General features: G+C 43.2%; 1 protein-coding gene across 2 annotated transcripts in view; it reads right to left on the reverse strand.

The window, feature by feature from the left end:
• Nucleotides 1-1,414: 1,414 nt before the first annotated feature.
• Nucleotides 1,415-21,815, reverse strand: part of LOC135509241 (excitatory amino acid transporter 2-like) — a 69,155-nt gene continuing 48,754 nt past the window's right edge. Inside the window, exons 2-11 of one of the 2 annotated variants that reach the window (XM_064929731.1) lie at nt 16,665-16,804; nt 14,150-14,302; nt 13,682-13,932; nt 13,255-13,405; nt 12,816-12,942; nt 11,811-12,044; nt 11,409-11,603; nt 9,913-10,047; nt 9,280-9,517; nt 1,415-6,014 (exon numbers count right to left, since the gene is read on the reverse strand). In XM_064929731.1, coding sequence (XP_064785803.1) covers nt 5,928-6,014; nt 9,280-9,517; nt 9,913-10,047; nt 11,409-11,603; nt 11,811-12,044; nt 12,816-12,942; nt 13,255-13,405; nt 13,682-13,932; nt 14,150-14,302; nt 16,665-16,794 — 1,701 coding nt within the window. In that variant the 5' untranslated portion in view covers nt 16,795-16,804 and the 3' untranslated portion in view covers nt 1,415-5,927. The remainder of the gene's footprint in view (nt 6,015-9,279; nt 9,518-9,912; nt 10,048-11,408; nt 11,604-11,810; nt 12,045-12,815; nt 12,943-13,254; nt 13,406-13,681; nt 13,933-14,149; nt 14,303-16,664; nt 16,805-21,815) is intronic. The other variant, XM_064929730.1, reaches the window with a different exon arrangement.

Genomic DNA, 21,815 nt, shown 5'->3' on the forward strand with positions numbered 1-21,815 from the left:
TACAGCTTGTCTGTAAGTCTGAACTATCCTGCTCAGGTTTACCAGGGTCTGTCTATCCTATCTTTCAACTCCTCATTGATGATCAGCCTTTTATACACACACACACACACACACACACTTTCCCTTTAGGGGAGTTGTGAGACATAAGCACAAGTGAAAGTACACATGGCTGAAATTCCATTCACATTGTGCAACACACACACATACTGACAGTACACAAGAGTAAGGATTTTCTCTAAGCAGTTTGGAAACTGATCTTTTGGTTCTCACCTGCAATCTGTAATTCCTTCATCACTTTAAACTATAAGTACTGTGTGTGTCATGATATTGGTTTGACTTCTGTTGTTTGCACTGCAATTTTATGGTTAAGCAATAACACACGAGGAGGTGTGCTATTTGGTCAATATACCACGTCTAAGGGCTGTTCTTCTGTACAACACAACACGGAGTGCCTGGACACAGCCCTTAGCTGTGGTATATTGGCCATATATCACAAACCCCAGGTACCTTATTGCTATTATAAACTGTTTACCAACGGAATTGGAGCAGTAAAAATTAGTCTACCAAAATGTACTATTGTGTACCTTAGTTGCGCTTCCCTTCCTCTTCTTTCTACCACTAAATATATGTGTTTTGTCATAACCTTGGAATACAATCTGATATACCACGGCTGTCAGCCAATCAGCATTCAGTGCTCGAACCACCCCGTTTATAATTAAACTTAACATGGTGAATGTGTGAGGCAGGTGTGTCCTACGCTTATAGAGAAGTGTCTGGATCTCTTTACACCAGGTGTGCTCACCTATTCTTTTTTTCTGTTACTCCTCCATTTTGTGTGTTTGGTGTCCAGTTTGTTATATAAATGCAGAGTAATACAGTACTGTACATGAAGTAAATGTGTCCATACAATTTATCAATTTTCACCAATATAATATGAATTAATCACCTTTGTTATGCTGGTGTTAGGTTTGTTCCCCCTGTCAATCTATTTCTCTCTATTTGGCTGTCTATTTCTCTCTCTCTCTGAGATGTGGGGAAAGGGCACATAATTACTGAAGTTTAATTGGAGAAGCAACACAGAGACAGGGGTCTAATAGAGCCAAAGCAAAAGGCTGCAGTGAATTATTCATTGTGTGTGTGTGTGTGTGTGTGTGTGTGTGTGTGTGTGTGTGTGTGTGTGTGTGTGTGTGTGTGTGTGTGTGTGTGTGTGTGTGTGTGTGTGTGTGTGTGTGTGTGTGTGTGTGTGTGTCAATCAACTGACCTGAAGTCAATCCTCAGAGTACAGTACAGTATGCCATGACAAGTGATCACTTGATAGTCAAGAAGACTGAATGAAGGTAGCACATATACAGTTCAATGTGAGTGTCAGCATTGTAAATTGTGTTCATCAAAAAATCTAAAAGGACAGACAACATTTAGTTATGAATCAACATTTATTAGTTTCATAATCGTATGTACACCAATGGTACAACACTTATTGATATGTATGAACATACTTTTATACCACAGATCTGGTAAAGAAAATAATTCAGATATTTTTTGTCTTTATTTTGTAATATTCTGTCCCCCAGACATAATCTCTCCCTTTACATCAAAATTACAGCAACAGCTTTACAAATAAGGGACATCCTAGAACAGTAAGCGAGGGAGTGAAAGGTAGGGCAGGAGTGAGAAAGGTTATCAGGTCTACTCAGGAGGAGCCTATCAGAAACACAGAGACTTCTGCAGAATACAGACTTGAAGATATACTGGCTCACCTTAGAAATACTGTGCCAACCCATTTCCATTTGAGCATCCTCTTTACTCAATATTGGGTTTGTTTGTGTGTGTGCAAACAATTGTGATGAAAATGAAGAAAGGCAAAAAGGCAAATTTACCAATATGTGTGTGTGGATAGGTTTATGAAATGGTGCTGGTGGGTTGATAGTTCTGGATAGACAGAGGCTAGTGTATGGATATGGCACTGGGACTCGTTACAGTTACTGTCTCTATCTGTGAGGAATAATCTAAACATGAAATCTGACTGTTTGGTGTATTTAATTATGTCTTGTAGTTACTACAATATGATGCATAAAGCACAAGACAGGAGGCGGACACTGATGGTGAGTGTGGTGTTCTCTGGTAGAAAGTCTAGAAGATTCCTGGAACAGGATCAGGGTGACCACATGAGGAGCTATATTTTGTTAGATGCTAGGCCAGACATTCTGATCAGATTTGCTATTTTAGTCATAATGAACAAGCTAAGCTGTACTTGTTTCACTAGTTAATAGTAAATTTGACCTTTTCCTCTTCCTCTGGAGACCTAGTCATGATAACATCCACATCTCACCAACTTAGAAACAGCACATCACCCCACATGGACTCCTTTTTAAATCAGATAGTTTATCCTCTTTCTATTTGTCTTTCCAGTTCAACATTGTGCACCTCAGAATCATTGTTATCTCTGGAACATGTATGCACAATGAAAATGAATGTACATAACTTATATCTCCATGGAACAAACATTCAAAACGCTTACATTAGATACAAAAAAGGATATGCATATATTGATGTGTGGCAGCAAAGTGAGAACTAGTTAACAGCTATTAACAAATAAAAATAAGCGATTTATTACACATTATTTTCTAGACATTTTGACTAATCTGTTTTTATTCAGAACATAGATCATGTTTCTCTAGAGGATTACAAAAAACTGTCACAGCAATTAATCTCTATTCCTACATACCATGTCAACGCCCCCCCCCCAAAAAAAAATAAAAAAATATTTGTTACCCTCAATATGTACACAAAGTGCAAGGAGGCACTTCAATATCATGCTTTTAAGATAGTGGTGCAAAACAAATATCCTAATTTTTAACTTCATGCTCCTACAACAGTGAGTTTGAACAGAATAGTGTTCAAACACTCAATCCCTATGGTAACATACTAGTCTGCATCCTCTCCTTATTGGAGGACAAGTTCCTGAAGGTCACAAGGTCAAAGGTCAGGCCCTAGCCCTAGTGCCATCGGGGTTTTTAGTGCTGTGCTCAGCATCTCACTCATTGCATGTTAGAATGTGTGTGGTGACATTCCAGGTTTAATTGTGTGTGTGCATGCAAGTGTCAGATGTGTGTATGTGTTGTGTGCGTCTGTGCATGTATGCGAGTGTGCATACTTGTGTGTGCATATGTGTGTGTGCGGGCATGGGTGTGTGTGTGTGTCTGTGCATTGTGTCTTTGTGTGATGGCAGTGTCCATGCAGCTCTTACAACAGAACACCATTGTGTGCTGTGTCGTAGAGAAGAACACTTTGTTATACAAGCTCAAAAGCAACGTGGCATTGATATTCTGACTGAGAAAGATTTTAGGTAACTAAATGACTGTGTGCTGCACTATGAATGCTTGTTAAGTTTTCTAGTGTGACTTTAATCGGCATTGTTATAACGGTCAAACTGACTGTACAGTTTGGAGATAACATCTTCAAAGCAAGGTTGTCATTGAACAAAATAAACAAAACTAGACCATAGAGCAGGACATGACACAGATAAAGAAATCCACACCTGCAGAACGCCTCACCTGCACAAAAAGTCTCTCATACAATCACATACATGCATTAATGATTAGCAGCCAGTGATAGAACTTCGTGTGGGTTTATCTTTTTAGCCAGTTTGGTTCCATTAGGGGGATAGAATTCTCCTACCTGATTGTTGCCATGTTTGTAGTGGCCATTTTCAGGCAGCAAGATGACTGCTATACATTAGTAACAATAAGAGACCAATGATACACACAGCTGCAGCATTCAGGGTATCTGAGAACAGTCGTCATTGTCTGTGGTAATAGGTTGTTTACTCACAAAGGAGACCCCACTCTTGGGGTGGATAAAAATAGTTGGGATGTAAATACTGCCAACTGGCCACTAGTTGTGCAGTGAGTTATCAACCTGTTTTACTTTTTTGACTTCTATGGTTGTTCTGTGGCATCTTTGATAATATATGTGTGTTTGTACTTTCAGGCACTAAGGGAAGCCAAGAAAATTGGAGTCACTGGAATGGTAAAGTTGGAAAAATGTGAAAATTTATGTGGGCTAAAAATAATCCCTTAATTAAAGTATCTTACTTAGTAATAGTTGTAAAGGGAAGCTTTGTCTCTGTCATATAGCAAGATATACAAAAAATGTTTCTCTTTAAAAAATATCAAGGTGTTAAACAGTCGGTGTTCAAAGTCAAAGCTTTCATATTTAAGTTGTGCTATATAAAGGCAAGTGTCAATATCCTATTTTCTTTCATGAGCAGGTAAACATGTTGAGGGCTTGGTGAAAGTGTATCTTCCCCTGCCAAGGAGTTAATGCTACAGCCTGAGTATAGTTTCCCTTTATTGGGTTATTCGAATTACAAATGTCAAATGTGAAAAGAGACCCGTGTCAAAAAGGGATACATTTTTTTATCTATAACTCTTTTATCCTCAAAGCTGCAATTGTGCTATTTGTACTTCTCAGTATTACATTTACTTTCAGTTTTAGAACAACTTGATTTTTTACTTGTCATATTTATCAAGATATTTATCGTATCTTGCTAGATCCTTCACAATTTCTCATTATTTTTAGCCTCAGATAATCAAATTGACAGCTTCAGTAGAAGGGAGAAGGGTCTGATAAATACCTCCTACACTTCACTACTTGGACTAATTTATATGAAAAACATCCCTGAACTGAAGCTATTGATATATTGGTATCTGGGGACAAATTTCACCTTTACGTTTCTGTTTGAGGCATTGCAGTAATTGCGTGAAGAGATCTTTATGCACCTCTTGGTATATAATTTGCAGGAGTTAAAATGAGTAATGAGACACATTCTTCACTTGGAGACAAATAGACTGTGTACAGAGTAAGAAACCCCGAAAGACCATATAAATGACCGTCAATAAGTCATGGAGGTTTTTCAAAGGCTTCTGGCTTGATTGATTATATGCCTGTTTGGTCCCTATTAGTAACTGGGGAGATATGTCATGTTCTCACCCCCAACCCATCCACACATACACACACAGCCACACACCCAAATCACACACATACAGTATATAATCTCACACTAGAAGCTAGAATCGACAAGAAGTCCCTTTCCCTTACAGTAGAAATAGAACATATTACAATAAAAAGGGAAGGAGAGGTTCCATGTTTCGTTTGTGTTTTGTGCTTTTGAATTCCAGAGAACATGTGCTTGTGGAGTAAGGCTCAGGTTGCAGACCCTGCCCTTATAGGTCTGTGCCTCTCTATTCTACAGTAACACCACCCTAATTCCCCCTGGGGATTGTGGGTAATATCAGGTAATAAAGACACTCAGATAGGTCACATGGGCTCTGTCAGGTATAGGTCAAAGGTTAACTTGTGAGGAAAAAGGGGCCAGGGCTCAACAGATGCCTACTGTGGTATCATTGGTAATAGTAATGACGTGTGTAATAATGTCAAGTTTGATACAGGCATTCCTTCAGCCTAGCATGACTCACACTCTTATCTTCCACACATTGTCTGTTGTTAGACTGACAAATTGCCAGTACCAAACTCACAGCTACAATCACATTCTGGAGGACTGTTGTTCCATTGTTACTCCCCCAAACTCTGACCCTCCCCCTGCTTTCCCCCTGCTTTGAATGCAGTACTCTTATAGATGCATATATTTATAGGAATAATTTATGTTGTGCAAATGTTTGCTATGAAGCACACATTAGTGCTCTAACAGGTAAAACATACCTTTGTTATCATCTCACTGATAAGTGAATTAGTATTAGTCCTCTTAGTCAGTCAGATAGACGGTTAGAAACTCTGTAGGAACTAATACAAAACATTTAAAAAAGAAATAAAACTACATAAAAAAAGACAATTAGTAGTTTTGTTCGCATGACTCTTTTTTTCACCAGATAGGAAAGCATGTGGAACTGGGGATCTGTGTGCTGGCTTTATTCACCTCTCTGGGGTTCCTCCTCAACAAGCATGCACTCCGCCATGGTCGCCGCAGCGGTAGAGCCATTTGTGGTCGGTTTTACCTGAAAGCAATCACCATGGACATCTAAACAGCAGGTTTACACATCTATGTAAACAGGCACAGTGTATGCTTCATGACCTGGACTGAATACTGTGGAGCAAAGACAGTAGAAGAACTGTAGAACTACTCTGATCAATTGGTTTGCATTTGGTTGCACATACATTATATACTTAAAGGCTTTTACTTTCAAATTGTACTTTTCTAATTGTTTTAAGTGTCAAAATATCAACGAAAGACTATCATAATGAAACAATTGGTTCTGTGCTCCAATGATATGAATGATCACAGTATAACAGATAGGTGTATACTGAAGGTATCAGGAAGACCTGGACAATCACTGAGGATCATGCTGATGGAATCACGGTGGTATGTCTTAACAACGAGCACCAGACCTTTTTACTGACCTGAGAGAAATCAGCATATAATCACACATTTTACATGCAGTGAAATACAGAGGATCTTAATTTGACCCTGCTTCTCACAGCAGGAAAATAATGATTCAGCCGCAGGAAATGTGAATTATTATGCGGATTATAATGAATAGACATTTTTGTAGGGGTTGATACATTCAGGGGTTGGAATTGATTTAGGGAACAGAACAGAAACCCGAATAAATGAATAAATAATAATGACTGAGGAAAATAATCAGAACCGGGAACTAAAGTACTCTGTTCTGGAACAGAACCGTTATTTTAAAGCATGGGAACTGGTTAATAAGGTAGTTACAGTCTTGTCCCATTGCTAAAACTCCCATATGGACTTGGGAGGCGCAAATATCGAGAGCAATAAGTCCTCCGAAACATGACCCCGACTAGCCACACTGCTTCATGACACACGGCTTGCTTAACCCAAAAACCAGCTGCACCAATGTGTTGGACGAAACACCGTACAGCTGGCAACCAAAGTCAGGGTGCATGCGCCTGGCCTGCCACAAGGAGTCACTAGAGCGTGATGGGACAAGGACAAGACGCTGGGCCAATTGTGCGCCACCTCATGGGTCTCCCGTTCACGACCACCTGCAACACAGCCTGGAATCGAACCCGGGTGTGTAGTGACGCCTCTAGCACACCAGTGCAGTGCCTTAGACCTCTGCGCAACCTGGAAACGTTTCCATGCTCGTTACAGATAATATAGTTATCATTCTTCACATTGGATTTATTAACTAAGTATTTTTAATTCTGGTGCCGCTCTGCATACACAAGCTTGTTAGCTAGCTAGCTCTGGTCCAACATTAAGCCAACTCTCGAATGTTTAAAGACATTCAAAGTTCCTCCATAGAAGCCGCTCCACCATATGTATAATTCCATGGGCCTAATTTAGATAATGCATGTCATAACAAGATGCCCAGCACTTAAAGCCAAGCCTCCTCCTCCACCCTCTCTCACTCTCTACCCAATCGCAAAATTCCAGTTGCATCTCACACCCTACACTTGTTATCGAGCATGTAAACAAGTCTATAGGTTGCCCGCTCTATTGCAAGCTGATCTATTTGCACTGATTGATGAAGTAATTCAATGTAGAGCTAACGATAAAAAAAATACAGGTTTAAAAATTAACAGAAAGGAACGCTATAAACCGGTACTTTATTTGGGTTTGAACTGGTTCAGAACTTTATTTTGCAGGTCAGAGTGGAACAGAACGAAACAAATAATGGTTCTGTTCATAACTAAACGATTGGAAAATGATTTTGGTTCCAACCCCTGGAAACATTAATCAAATCCAGTCTGAATTTTTTTAATTGAAATTACAAATGTTTTAAACCTTGCCTACGCTACAATGTGTGTTTCTTGCTGTACAGGAAAATGCTCTGCGAAAACAGAGTGATTAAATTAAAATAGAAGATCGGTATATAAAATGTTATAAATACAAAAACAGATACAAATGAAACAAGGTACAAAATACTACAAAATGAGTGCAATGTTATGTTTTAGTCTGTACAAGTTATTTTGCAAGGCGTTCTACAATGGTTTGTGTCTTTGGTTAAATGTTAGAAAAGTTATTTGAGTTAGTTAATGTACACCCAACACACACAAGAAAATAAAGAGAGAAAACATTGGAAGAAACAGCCTTTGTACCATGCTTCGCTAGCTTAATGGATGGATACAAAACTGTCAGAATACAGTATATTGTTGTGGTCAGACCATTGGAGTACAAGGGCCTCCGTGTTGCTAGGCAACACCCTTGATCCTGTAATAAATGAATGGGTTCATCAGTAGGCCCTTTGAAAGCAGGGCTCGCTGCTCTACAAAATAAGCAGCCCAAATTCCACCACATCATAGCAGCCAATGGCCTTGATCTATTCAAACAGTGGAATCAAAGTGTTACTGTTTCAGATTATGCGTGAGCTACATTGTATCTTCCATTTTCACAAGATTTCTCACAATGAGCAAGAATAACTGGTCTGAAAATGCAAAAGCATCTCATCTCTAAAGACTGAGAATGACTCAGTCCCGGTCTGGAGGGTGCCAGGGCTCAGTCATAAAATGCAGTGCTAATGAAGCACTGTATCACTCTCACTGCAATTATATGACATCCCTTTAAAATGATCCAGTTAGACAGAGAAATTTAAGTCATTTTAATGGATATAACAGAGTACGAAGAGAATGCACATCTACAGTGTTTTCTCATATGAAGTCTAATTTGATCACAAATTCAATAACGAAGCCTAGAAAGCAGCAGGAATAACGGCACAGCCTCTGAAGTAGCCCGGAGAAAGAGCCTAAACCACATCATTTGACAAGGGATTTGGGGAAGGAGATAGTGGTGAAACCTGCATGCGCAGCTTAGATGGCTTTCCCTCTCTCTCAGATCCAACCCCAGCAGGTTGAAAGGGAGGGAATGAGGCCGGGTGGTGAGTGGGGGAGGTGGTGGCGGGAGGGGGCATTAGGGTAAGCCCACTCATTTGGATTTCCACTGGTGAGAGACACTCTCATATTTGTGGGTGCATGTTTTCTGGTTTGCAATTATTTGGGTATTTACATAAGCTGTTTGTGGTATTTACAAAAACAGAAAAAAATGCTGCAAGTTTAGAATGTATTCTTATAAACATTGCACAAAAGCTGATATTCCAAGCGAATTCACACGGAAATATATACACATGTATTTTTTTATATTTTTCTGTTTCTTCTTAAAATAACTGTGTATGTATTTACAATGGCATCAAACAAACATGCAAAATGAAAGAGAGAAAAGAAAAGTTGCAGTGCAGCATGCAGCATGTTAGGCAGCTATATACCAGTCTCTATGTCAGCAAGCATGAATTGTACCTTGCACTCATCTACCACTACTGAATTGTGAGCGGCATATTGGACGCACTGGTTGGAGTTGTTTTCGTGGTGGTTCTTGAGGTCATCATAGTAGGATGAGGTCTTGTTCATCATCTCAATGTCATCTGACTTGCCATGTGTAGCGTCCAGCTCGTCCAGCTCAGCCTTGGACAGGTGGTACACGATGCCCGCGCCGTATGAGTCTCCCACCACGTTCACTGAGGTACGGAACCGGTCCCTGGGATAGGAAAAAAAGGAATTGGTGGGAATACACCAAAGTGTTGTGTGGAGATCAGAAAACGGGATGGATTGGGGTAAGAAAAGAATCAGCTTTAACTGAGAGCATGGTATATATCCTGTATACACAATTTTATTTTACTTGGCAAGGCAGTTAAGAACAAATTCTTATTTTCAATGACGGCCTAGGAGCAGTGGGTTAAATGCCTTGTTAAGGGGTAGAACATCAGATGTTTACCTTGTCAGGTTGGGGATTTGATCTTGCAACCTTCCGGTTACTAGTCCAACACTTTAATCACTAGGCTACCTGCCATCCCCACAATCAGCTCCTTGACTTTGAATACATATGACTACATTAACTTGGTTCTGAATCACTAGCAATGCAGATCCACTCACAGGAGCCAGTCAACAGCAACCAGCAGGCTGATGTCCTGAGTTGGCAGGCCCACTGCAGTGAGGATCAGAAGCATAGTCACCAGTCCAGCACTGGGAATACTGGCCGCACCAACACTGGCCAGGGTCGCTGTCAGACTGCATGGGGAGAAAGATAGACAGGAGAGAAACCAGTTCATGGTTAAACTGCTCTTCAGATTAAATTTAAAAGTCCAAAGGCCAAGCACTGTGTCTATTAACCAAACTGCACTTGAGGCTAATGGGTACAGTTACTTCATGAAGCACGTTCAGAGTGAGTTGGTGTCACTGTAATAATAATATGGGGATTCAGGATATTTTGGACTGGCATCCCTGAGGATGAGTACTCAATTCCTGCCTAATCCACAAACACATAACTATGTATGGTAACCATAAGTGTCTTTGAATAACAGTGTCCCCTAAATTTGCTGAAATTTCCATAACTACTTATTAAATTGATAAGGTAGGCAGTGAAATTCCCACCCTGATCAGAAAAGAATTCACAGCCACATTTTGTTATGTTACAGCCTGAATTTAGCGTGATATTATGTCACTGGCCTACACACAATACTCCATAATGTCAAAGTAGAATTATATTTTTAGAATTGTTATAAATTAACAAAAACATTAAATAAGTACTCAAACCCTTTGTTATGGCAAAAGCCTAAAAAAGTTCAGGAGTAGAAATGTGCTTCACAAGTCACATACTAAGTCGCATGGATTCACTCTGTGTGCAATAATAGTGTTTAACATGATGACTTCCTCATCTCTGACTATGATGACTACCTCACCACACATTCAATTATCTCTAAGGTCCCTCAGTCGAGCAGTGAATTTCAAACACAGATTCAACCACAAAGACCAGGGAGGTTTTCCAATGCCTCGCAAAGAAAGGCACTTATTGGTAGATGGGTAAAAACATTTTTTTTAAAGCAGACACTGAATATCCATTTGAACATGTTGAAGTTATTAATTACACTTTGTTTGTTGTTTCAATACACGCAGTCACTACAAAGATACAGGCGTCTTTCCTAACTCAGTTGCCGGAGAGGAAGGAAACCGCTCAGAGATTTCTCCATGAATGAATACAAATATTCCCAAATATGCATCCCGTTTGCAATACGGCACTAAAGTAAAACTGAAAAAATGTTGTACAATCCAGGTGTGCATAGCTCTTAGAGACTTACAGAGAAAGACTCACTGCTGTAATCGCTACCAAAATGTGATTCTAACATGTATTGACTCATGGGTGTGAATACTTATGTCAATGAGATATTTCTGGTTTTAATTTTCAATAAATTAGCAAAAATGTATTAAATCATGTTTTCACTTCGTCATTATGGGGTATTGTGTGTAGTTGGGTGAGAAACAAAATCGAGTTAATCCATCTTAAATTCAGGCTGTAATACGGCAAAATGTGGAATAAGTCAAGGGGTATGAATACATTCTGAAGGCACTGTATGTTTTATGGCAGTCTGTACCTGACAGTGACGATCTGACCAGCATCCAGATAGATGTTGTTCATCTGGGCAATAAAGATGGCCGCCACGGCCTCATAGAGGGCGGTTCCGTCCATGTTGATGGTGGCCCCGACTGGGAGCACGAAACGGGTGACTCTCTTATCGATTCCCAAGTTTTCCTCCAGACAACGGAAGGTGACAGGCAGTGTCCCAGCACTGACAGAGACAAACACAGCTACAGTATGAGAGAGTCACGGTGTTGCATTCATTATTCCACAATGTTCAGTCTGCATATGTAATATGAAAGATATTACTAATTTTATAATATTTCTATGTCTATGAAAAGTTACCTGTAGATTTAGTGACAGCAGCGAGATGTAAATAGTGTAAATAGTTTGATGCGTCCAACGTTGTGGCCCTTACCTGGAGGCTGTCCCTAGGGCAGTGATCCAGGCCTGGAATATGCCCATGAAGAAGGTGTAGGGGTTTTTCCTGACAATGGCAAAGTAGATGGCGGGCAGGAAGATGGCTCCATGGATGATCAAGCCAACAATTACAGTAACCATGTACATCCCCAATTGCCTAGCAACCACCTCCAGGTCATCAATGGAGATGATCTTACCACAGATCAGGCAGCAGATACCGAAGGGAGAGTACCTAGGGGCAGAGAAGAGGTTTAACACCACAGGCGGCCAGTGGCACCATAATTGGGGAGGACGTGCTCACAGTAATGTCTGGAACGGAATAAATGGAATGGTATCAAACACATCAAACACATGGTTTCCATCTGTTTGATACCATTCCATTCACTCCATTCCAGACATTATTATGAGCCGTCCTTCCCTCAGCAGCCTCCTGTGTTTAACACTGTATACACTCTGAAGAGAAAGAGGTATCCTTCTTAGTCAACGTCTACAATATATACCGGATTACCAAACGCAATCATAAAAATACTCATGTTTCTATCAGAGGAGCCTGGTGGGAGGACCTATATGAGGACGGGCTCGTTATATTGTCTGGAAAGGAATTCATGGAACGGTAACAAACACATCAAACATGCTTGTCTCCGTTCTATTGATTCCATTCCAGCCATTACAATAAAAAAGACATGTTTATTTGTCACATACACCAGATAGGTGCATTGAAATGTGTTGTTTTAGTAGCACGGCACCCTGGAGCAAATAAGGGGATAAGTGCCTTATTCAAGAACACATCGACATATTTGTCACCTTGATGGCTCAGGTATTCGAATCAGCAATCTTTCGGTTACTGGCCCAACACTCTAACCGCTATGCTACCTGCCACCCAATGAACTATCTGCCACCCAATGAGCCTATTCTCCAATAACTCCTCCCATCAGCCTCCTCTAGTTTTTATGGCTACCGTAGGTCCATATGGAATGGGCTTGAAAGGCTAAAGATCTCTTACCACATGATCATGATGACCAAGTTCATAACAATCTCGTTGAGGATGTTGAAGAACTCCAGCATGAGCTTGGCCCTCTCTCCCATCTTCCCCATGCAAATGCCAAAGGCAATGAAGAAGCCAATCACACCTGCAGTCAGTCAGGATAGGGAATCACAGCTGGGAATGAGTAGAGTAAATTGGGCTCATGGAGAGATATGAAGACAGAAGATCATAGTGAATTGAGAAGTTGTTTTTATGATGAATAAAAATCTGCTACAGTTCGTGAGACAGAATTAGCTCCACCCAGGGATCACTTAAAGTGTGATACTATATGTTATGCACTGGTTTATTCTCAGACAAATAAGTAAAGACAATTTTAAAAGTGTTATATGCACAATTCCTTTCAGTTGGGCGGTTGTAGAAACAATTGCAGCCTGGTCCAAAAGAGAAGCCACCATACCTAACACGTTCATGCCACTCTTAAACTGGAGGGTCTTCTTGATGATGAACTCAGGTTCCTTGGTGGCGTTGGACAGGAGCCCCTCCAGGGTGGTGGTGGCATTGACGTCCTCCTCAATCACCTTCTCCACCTTCTTAGTGACTGTCTGGATCTGAGGTGGGACAAGAGAACACAGACAAGTCCTTAATATCTTACATCTCAACCTATCTTAACTTTTGGTAACAAGGGGCTAAGGATGTAAATACAAAAACATTTAAGTCATTGTAGTCTTCATAAGACTTGTTCTGGGGTTGCCTCATCCAGGCCCTTATTGACTCTCTCATCCAGGCCCTTATTGACTCTCTCATCCAGGCCATTGTTGTTAAAAACATTTGCTAAAAATTGACTCACCTCGTTAAATAAATGTGGGTGTTGTAGTGTATTTTACCTGTTGGAAGCAGGCCTGTACAAGGTTCTCAGGAAATAGGTTCCTGATGAGGTCAAAGAAGGCATCCAGGCTGGACACATCATCATGTTTTTGGCCATCTCCCAGCTGCTCTTTCATCTTGGGGTTTCCGGGGTGGATGGCCAGCACCAGGATGACTCCCAGCACAGCGGCAATCACCGTGGTGGACATGTAGTAGACCATAGCCCTTGTTCCCAGGCGACCGCTAGACTTGGCATCTAGACCAGCCAGACCTACAGCCAAAACAAGCACTTCTAAACCTGGCATTTTTCCTCTTTCAGATTGAATATGTGTTGTTATAGCAGTATGGAATAAGTATCGGCCTATTAAGTTACTTTGAAGTGCTAAAAGTGAAAGATGATGATTGATACTAATAAATAATAAACTGAACAAACTATATTTAAAAACAGTAGTTTTCTCTCCTATATTGAACCTATGACTGTACTATACCTGTGATTAAACTGGAGATGATGAGAGGCAGGATCAACATTTTCAGCATCCTCATCAGGATGTCTCCAGGGAAAGCGATCACCATGACAATGTCTGGGTGGATGGGAGAGGCATAACGAAGCAGCATCCCAGACACAGCCCCCATAATCACACCTGGAGAATGAGAGGGGGGAAGGGTGTGAAAGAATACTAATAGATACAGAGGGAATCCCCTATGCCTGCAGCCAGAGGAATGAGAGAGACACCATAAGAGGAGAGGGGAACCAATACTACATCGTGACCAGATACAGAGACCACTGCAGAGGGAGAGAAAGCAGTAGTGAGGAGGTTGTGTGCCACAGTGTTCATGATTACCCTAGTGCAGGAAAGGCATTAGGTCCCTAACTCAGGGGCCAAGGAGTTAAGAACAGGTGGGATTTGGAAGTGACCCACAAGTGCTGTGTCTGGCTCCCTTGTGAGAAGGTCTGGGGTGATAAGGACTTTCTCCATTTAGAAAACATGCTGTAAAACTGTGCAGAGAGATTTTGGCGATAATGAGAATAATTTCCAAATAAGACTTGCTTATGATATAAAGGCATCTATAGGAATATTAACAAACAATAACAATATTTAATTTTCATAGGTCTGCCTTAAATTGCTGCTTCTCGTTGCGTATTAATTTATCAGTCTGGATCTGGTTATGAGAGGCTGTGGATTGCATGTGTAGGGGCCAATGGGTAGGTGTGGATGGGGGAGACAGAATTGAGTCCCAGTGTGAGACAGGCTGATAGAGTCTGATAGAGGATTAAGAGCGGGTCTCTTTGAAGACAGAGGAGGAGTCAGAGCTTCAGACAGGGAGAGGAGCATCTCTATTCCCTCTGAATCAGGTTTTCTAGGAACACTCAGTTAGCATCAGGGTATGATAATATCACTCTCACTATACTCCAGTATATGGAGTAGGCCTATAAGCAAGGGGAGTCCTGAGGAAAACAATAACACACTCCTCTGATCCTACAATGGCCCTGACTCTATCACCATGTGCCCTCAACCCCATCAGACCTCCTTTGCTTCCCATGGTTCAACCTTGGAAAACATCCCTAACCCACTTCCCAAATCCAATCTACATGTATGCTAGATGGAAACTATACCCTGGTCCCCCAACACCCCAAACTCTCTATCCGTGTCCTTCCACCCCAACCCCCCTCCCCCTGTGCCCCAGAGAGAGAGCTGAACTCTGAATGCTCCTGCCCCCTGCAGTCCCGTCTGCACACTGGCCCTGTGGTCAGTCCCTGTCCCTGTCCCCGGTTCTGTCTCTCTCTCTGTCCAGCTCAAGCTTGACAAGGCTAGGCCCAGACCCAAGCCCCCACCCCTCACCCCCTGTAGGCTGCACTTCCTCTGCTGCTAGATCCCTGCCAAAGATCACAGGCCCTGAGAGGGGCAATTCAAGCCTTTTAATCTCACAGATATCTGTCAGCTGTTTTACATTCACGCACAGCTTCAGAAATGTAACCTCACCCTACTGGTGCTGCACACCTGCTGGAGGAAGGCATTTGTTTTCCTGTGCATGGAGCATCCTACATCCCTAACCCCATCCCAACCCCTCATCCAAGCCCTTATGCAATTTCCAAAATGGCAGATTATTGATGCCACTAAGGGAGCCGCTATGAAGGTGTTCTGCCAAATGGTCTGTATGTTATGAATACACATGCGCGCACGCACGCACATACATACAGACACACCCACAGATACACACACACACTCATTTATTTTCACGCACGTGTTCATTTGAACACACATAAAACCACTGAATGCAAACAAAACCGCTGTGACCTGAAACAAAAAGGGTATTTTTAGCATCACTACCACTCTGCCCATCATTCCATTATAGTAAATGACTATCATATCCTTCCCTGCTATGTCCTCACATTACACATGACTAGGGCCAGGAGTTGTTCCTGACCACATGACCTGAGCTGCAGATAAATCCATAATCAGAGTCTATATCTATCTATGGCTCACTCTACACATAAGGGAAGGGAGGGTGCCAGGTGGTGGTGGTGAGGGGGCACCAGGTGGTACTGGGCTAGGGAGGATCAGGGCACCTGCCACCTGGCTTGCTGGGCCAGCACAGATGGCTGCTCCTCTCCTCTCCATTGCCCTGGCCACTAACATAGCAGGACAGAGCACATCTGGCCAGAATACTGAACCGTGTCATCTGTCGGAATTGCCTTGTGTGTAACCCACCCCATGCTTGTCTTTTTCTCTGCCTCAACGTTAAACCGTTGGTGTCTCAAGAGGTGTTTGAGACACATCATGGGCTCTGATATATCAAGTAAGAAATTCATCTTTGTCATTATACAGTATATGGATAGGCAGACATGCAGGCAAACAGGAAGACACAAACAGACAGAAGAGAGAGAGAGAAGAAGAGAGAGAGAGAGAGAGAGAGAGAGAGAGAGAGAAGAGAGAGAGAGAGAGAGAGAGAGAGAGAGATTGTGATTGTGTGCTTGGTAAAACAGCTGACAATAGTACTGACCGAGCACAGTGAGTGTGAGCAGCAGGTTCTTGAAGAGAGAAGAGAAGCAGCTGATACATTTGTTCCTGGGCCTGGCCTCTATGGGCTCCAGATGACTCTCATGCATCCTCACCTCCACTTGCTTAGGCATGATGCCGGCACTGTGTAAGAGAGAGACAGACAGAGCCACAGAGAGAGACAGACAGAGCCACAGAGAGAGACAGACAGAGCCACAGACAGAGCTTTAATATGCAAACAGTCACATGTTTGGAGAAGCTATAGATGTACATTATATGATCAGCACATGTGCCACAGTCCTCTGTTATGAGAGAGACAGAACAGAAAACAGAGTTCTTTAATGAAAATACAGCCAGTATAGTGCAGGATGCAGCCAGGCAGACTCCGACAGGACAGGACAAGGTGGAAGCAGAACAGAGAAAGAAATAGAGAGAGGGGAAGAGAGAACAGACAGGAATGAGAGACAGCCAGGAACAGACATAACAAGACATGACAGACAGAGCGCCTCCTGGCGACTCCGAGGAGGAAACCTGGCGGCAACGGAGGAAATCATCGATCAGCGAACGGTCCAGCACGTCGAGAGAGGAACAACTTACCGTTACTCCCAATCCACTAGGTACTGATGACCAAACGCATGTCCAAAATCTTACGAACCCTGTAGATGGGTGCATGGGGGAGGAGACATGGAAGACCGGGTGAACATGCAGTCACAGTTAATGACCTGAAATACGAACGCCAATGACAGAGAAGCTGTCTTACAGTGGAGAGCCAGACAGCACATGTGCCATTGCAAAGTGTCCTCAGGTGCGCTCGCAACGCTGGACAAAAGCCTGAGCGGAGGGGACGCAGGACTCGGCGAGAGATGAGAACAGCGGAGGCTGGTACCCGAGGCTGATTAGATACTGCCCAGGGGAGCTACCAAGACTAGGGTTAAATATAACAGTATATGGGGATGAAAGCCGGGTGGCCCCAATCAAACGGGTAAAACTAGACGTGAACTGCGGACCTCTGTCAAACGATGTCAGACGGAAGGCCATGAATTCGGCCATTCTCCGAAATGATCTGAGAGCAGAAGGGAATCGAGAGAATCTGACAACCGTACATGAAGGCAGTCCGGTGATAAAATCTAAAGCTGTGAGACCACGGTCGAGAGGGAATGGGAATGGTCTGAACAAGGATTGCCAGATTTCCTCTGTGCACAGTCGACCGCGTAACCAGAAACGCTGGCGAATTTGTTCTTAACTGGATTCCTAGGACAAGCTAAGTGTGAGCGAGATGCCTCTCAATTCCCCAGACAGTCAACCCGGCCCCTCAGGGAGAATCCCATCAGACCTCAGAAGAACTGAAGAGACAGATAAAGCATCAGGTTTGGTGTTTCTTGAGCCCGGACGATAAGAAATAACAAACTCGAAACGAGCGAAAAACAGAGCCCAACGAGCCTGACATTAAGTCGTTTGGCTGAACGGATGTACTCAAGGTTCCTATGGTCAGTCCAAACGACAAAAGGAACCTAGTCGCCCCCTCCAACCACTGTCGCCATTCGCCTAGGGCTAGCGGATGGCTTCGGCCAACATCATAGTTACGTTCTGACGGCGATGATGAGAAAAAACAAGGATGGACCTTGCCGTCAGAGAGAGAGCGCTGAGAAAGAATGGCTCCCACGCCCACCTCTGACAACCTCAACAACAAACTGTCTAGAGATGTCAGGTGTAACAAGAATAGGTGCGGATGTAAAACGATTCTTAAGAAGATCAAAAGCTCCCTGGCGGAAACGGACCACTTAAAGCACGTCTTAACAGAAGTAAGGGCTGTGAGAGGAGCTGCCACCTGACCGAAATTACGGATGAAACGACGGTAGAAATTAGCGAAGCCCAGAAAGCGCTGCAGCTCGACGCGTGACTTAGGAACGGGCCAATCAATGACAGCCTGGACCTTAGCGGGATCCATCTTAATGCCCTCAGCGGAAATAACGGAACCGAGAAAAGGGACAGAGGTGGCATGAAAAGTGCACTTCTCAGCCTTCACATAAAGACAGTTCTCCAAAAGGCGCTGGAGGACGCGTCGCACGTGCTGAACATGAATCGAGAGAGACGGTGAAAAAATCAGGATATCGTCCATGTAAACGAAAACAAAATGTTCAGCATGTCTCTCAGGACGTCGTTAACTAGTGCCTGAAAGACAGCTGGAGCGTTAGAGGCCGAAAGGAAGAACCCGGTATTCAAAGTGCCCTAACGGAGTGTTAAACGCCGTCTTCCACTCGTCCCCTCCCTGATGCGCACGAGATGGTAGGCAGGTGAAAAACCTGGCTCCCTGCAGGATCTCGAAGGCTGAAGACATAAGAGGAAGCGGATAACGATTCTTAACTGTTATGTCATTCAGCCCTCGATAATCCACGCATGGGCGCAGGGACCCGTCCTTCTTCTGAACAAAAAAAAAATCCCGCTCCGGCGGGGAGGAAGGAGACTATGGTACCGGCGTCAGGCGAAACCGACAAATAATCCTCGAGACAGCCGACAGAGAATATAATCTACCCCGGGGAGTAGTTCCCGGAAGGAGATCAATACTACAGTCATACACCGGTGTGGAGGGAGAAGTGGCCTTGGAACGACTGAACACCGTGCGCAGTAGGAAACAGGAGGGATAGCAGACATTAAACAGGTTACATGACAAGAAACATTCCAGGATAGGATAGTATTACTAGACCAATTAATAGAAGGGTTATGACAGCGCACTAGCCAGGGATGACCCAAAACAACAGGTGTAAAAGGTGAACTTAAAAAGAAATGGTTTCGCTATGATTACCAGAGACAGTGAGGGTTAAAGGCAGCGTCTCCACGCTGAATCTTGGGAGAGACTACCATCTAAAGCGAACAAGGCCCTGGGCTCCCCTAACTGTCTGAGAGGAATATCATGTTCCCGAGAGATGATCCGCCCCAGAGTCTATCAAGACTGCAGGAAGCAGATGAACCGGGCCAGCGGAGATGGACCGGAAGGATAAAGTGCGTGAAGAGAAGGAGAGGCAGAGAGTAGTTGCGCTCACCAGTAGCCCTCCTCTTACTGATGAGCTCTGGCTTTTACTGGACATGAGGTGACAAAATGACCAGCGGAGCCGCAGTAGAGAGAGGCGATGGTGATTCTCCGATGCGAATACCCCCAGCTGCATAGGCTCAGCATCCGAGCCGGCGGAGGAGGGTGGCAGTGAAGCGGCAGGTGGCAGTGATGTGGAGAGGGGAAAACGTGAGCTCCTTTCCACGAGCTCGGCGACGAAGATCAAACCGTCGCTCTATGCGAATAGAGCTATTAAGGAGTCCAGACTGGAAGGAACCTCCCGGGAGAGGATCTCATCCTTAACCTCGACGTGGAGACCCTCCAGAAAACGGCGAGCAAAGCCGGCTCGTTCCAGTCACTAGAGGCAGCGAGAGTGCGAAACCAATAGAATAATCAGTTATGGATCTATTCCCCTGACATAGGGAAGACAGGGCCCTGGAAGCCTCCTCGCCAAAAACAGAACGGTCAAAAACCCGTATCATCTCCTCCTTAAAGTTCTGATACTGGTTAATACACTTGCCTCCCAGACTGCCGTGCCCCACTCACGCGCCCGTCCGGTAATTGCTAGTCTGTTGGGCTGGAGAGAGAACACCACATCACACTGAGTGAGGAATCTCAGTGGGCTCCCCAGAGTAACTGGCGGGTTGTTGATCCTGGGCTCCGGAGACTCGGAAACCCTGGAAGTGGGCGGTGGATCGAGGTGGAGTTGGTGAACCTGTCTTGTGAGGTCAGAGACTTGGACGGCCAGGGTCTCAATGTTGAGTTCCTCCTCATGTCTGCCTATTCATGAAAAGGGTCCGGGCCGCTGGGTCCATTCTTGGTCTGATTCTTCTGTTATGAACTTGAGAATGAAAATACAGGAATGGCATAAATCCTCTTCCAACGTTGTCAGGGAACAAAAAGAACAGTATAGTGTGCTTCAGCCAGGCAGACTTGGAAGCAAACGAGATGACAGCTTGCTTCTGGCATCAAAAAACACAAACAAGAATCAGACACTGAAAGTAGCAGGAACAGAGAAAGAAATGAGACCTAATCAGAGGGGAAGAGAGAACAGGTGTGAAGAGTGAAAGAGCTAGTTAAGATGTAGAACAGCTGAGGAATTAACCTAAAAAGACCAGCAGAGAGAGAGAATCAAGAGAAATGACAGAATGTAGAACAAGAATGAGAGACAGAGACAAAAAGACCAGCAGACAGACATAACAAGACATGACAGTCCTCATATTGTGAGGGTGAGGAAGGAGGCTGGATTAGATTGAGTATCTAGAGTTAAATATAAAATATGGGGTGGCAAATAGCCTAGTGGTTGGAGTGTTGGGCCAATAACCGAAAGGTTGCAAGATCAAATTCCTGAGCTGACAAAGTAAAAATATGTTGTTCTGCCCCAGAACAAGGCAGTTTCCCCACAGTTAAGAATTTGTTCTTAACTGACTTGCCTAATGTGAGATGATCAGTGGCTAAATACATAGAGGACATTATAAGTTCAGGTCATGCAATAAGTTCTCTGGTATCTCTGTAGTGATGCTTGTTGCCTAGCAGGTTGTCATGACAAGGTGGCCCAGGGTTACTTCGACAGCCAACAGATGGTGAGTAAAAAAACTGAATTCCCTCAGAGGCGGGGAATTCAAAGTCTGTTTAATCGAACAGATGGTGTATTTTGGAGACTTAGATCGGTTGTTGACAGGGTCTTGCTATCTGAGGCAGCATTTTAAGTCAAGTCCCAGAGCTGTCAGATAAAGTCAATATTTGTATTCACTTGGCAGTCCAGTAAATGGAGTATTTAGACTTTATTCCAACCCTTTTTGACTGTAAACTTGAGGCAAATGTTAAATAAATGTTAACTACATTTTGTGTTCCATCACTACATACTTAGAAAAGAGGGTTCCCTTAACTGCTTAATCTGACTATCCCATTAGAGATGATGAGAGAAGAATAGAGTAGGGATAAAGGCAAGAAAGAGAAACAGAGAGTGAGAGAAAGAGAGCGAGAGAGCAATAGAGAGAGAGAAAGAAAGAGAGAGAGAAATAGCCTGGATTTTAGTGCCTGTAACTGTATACTGTAACTATTACTGTACTTTGTAACTTGCTCTAATTTGCTATTCTGCTGAAT

The sequence above is a fragment of the Oncorhynchus masou genome, chromosome 22, assembly GCF_036934945.1.
Source record: "Oncorhynchus masou masou isolate Uvic2021 chromosome 22, UVic_Omas_1.1, whole genome shotgun sequence".
NCBI lineage: Eukaryota > Metazoa > Chordata > Actinopteri > Salmoniformes > Salmonidae > Oncorhynchus > Oncorhynchus masou.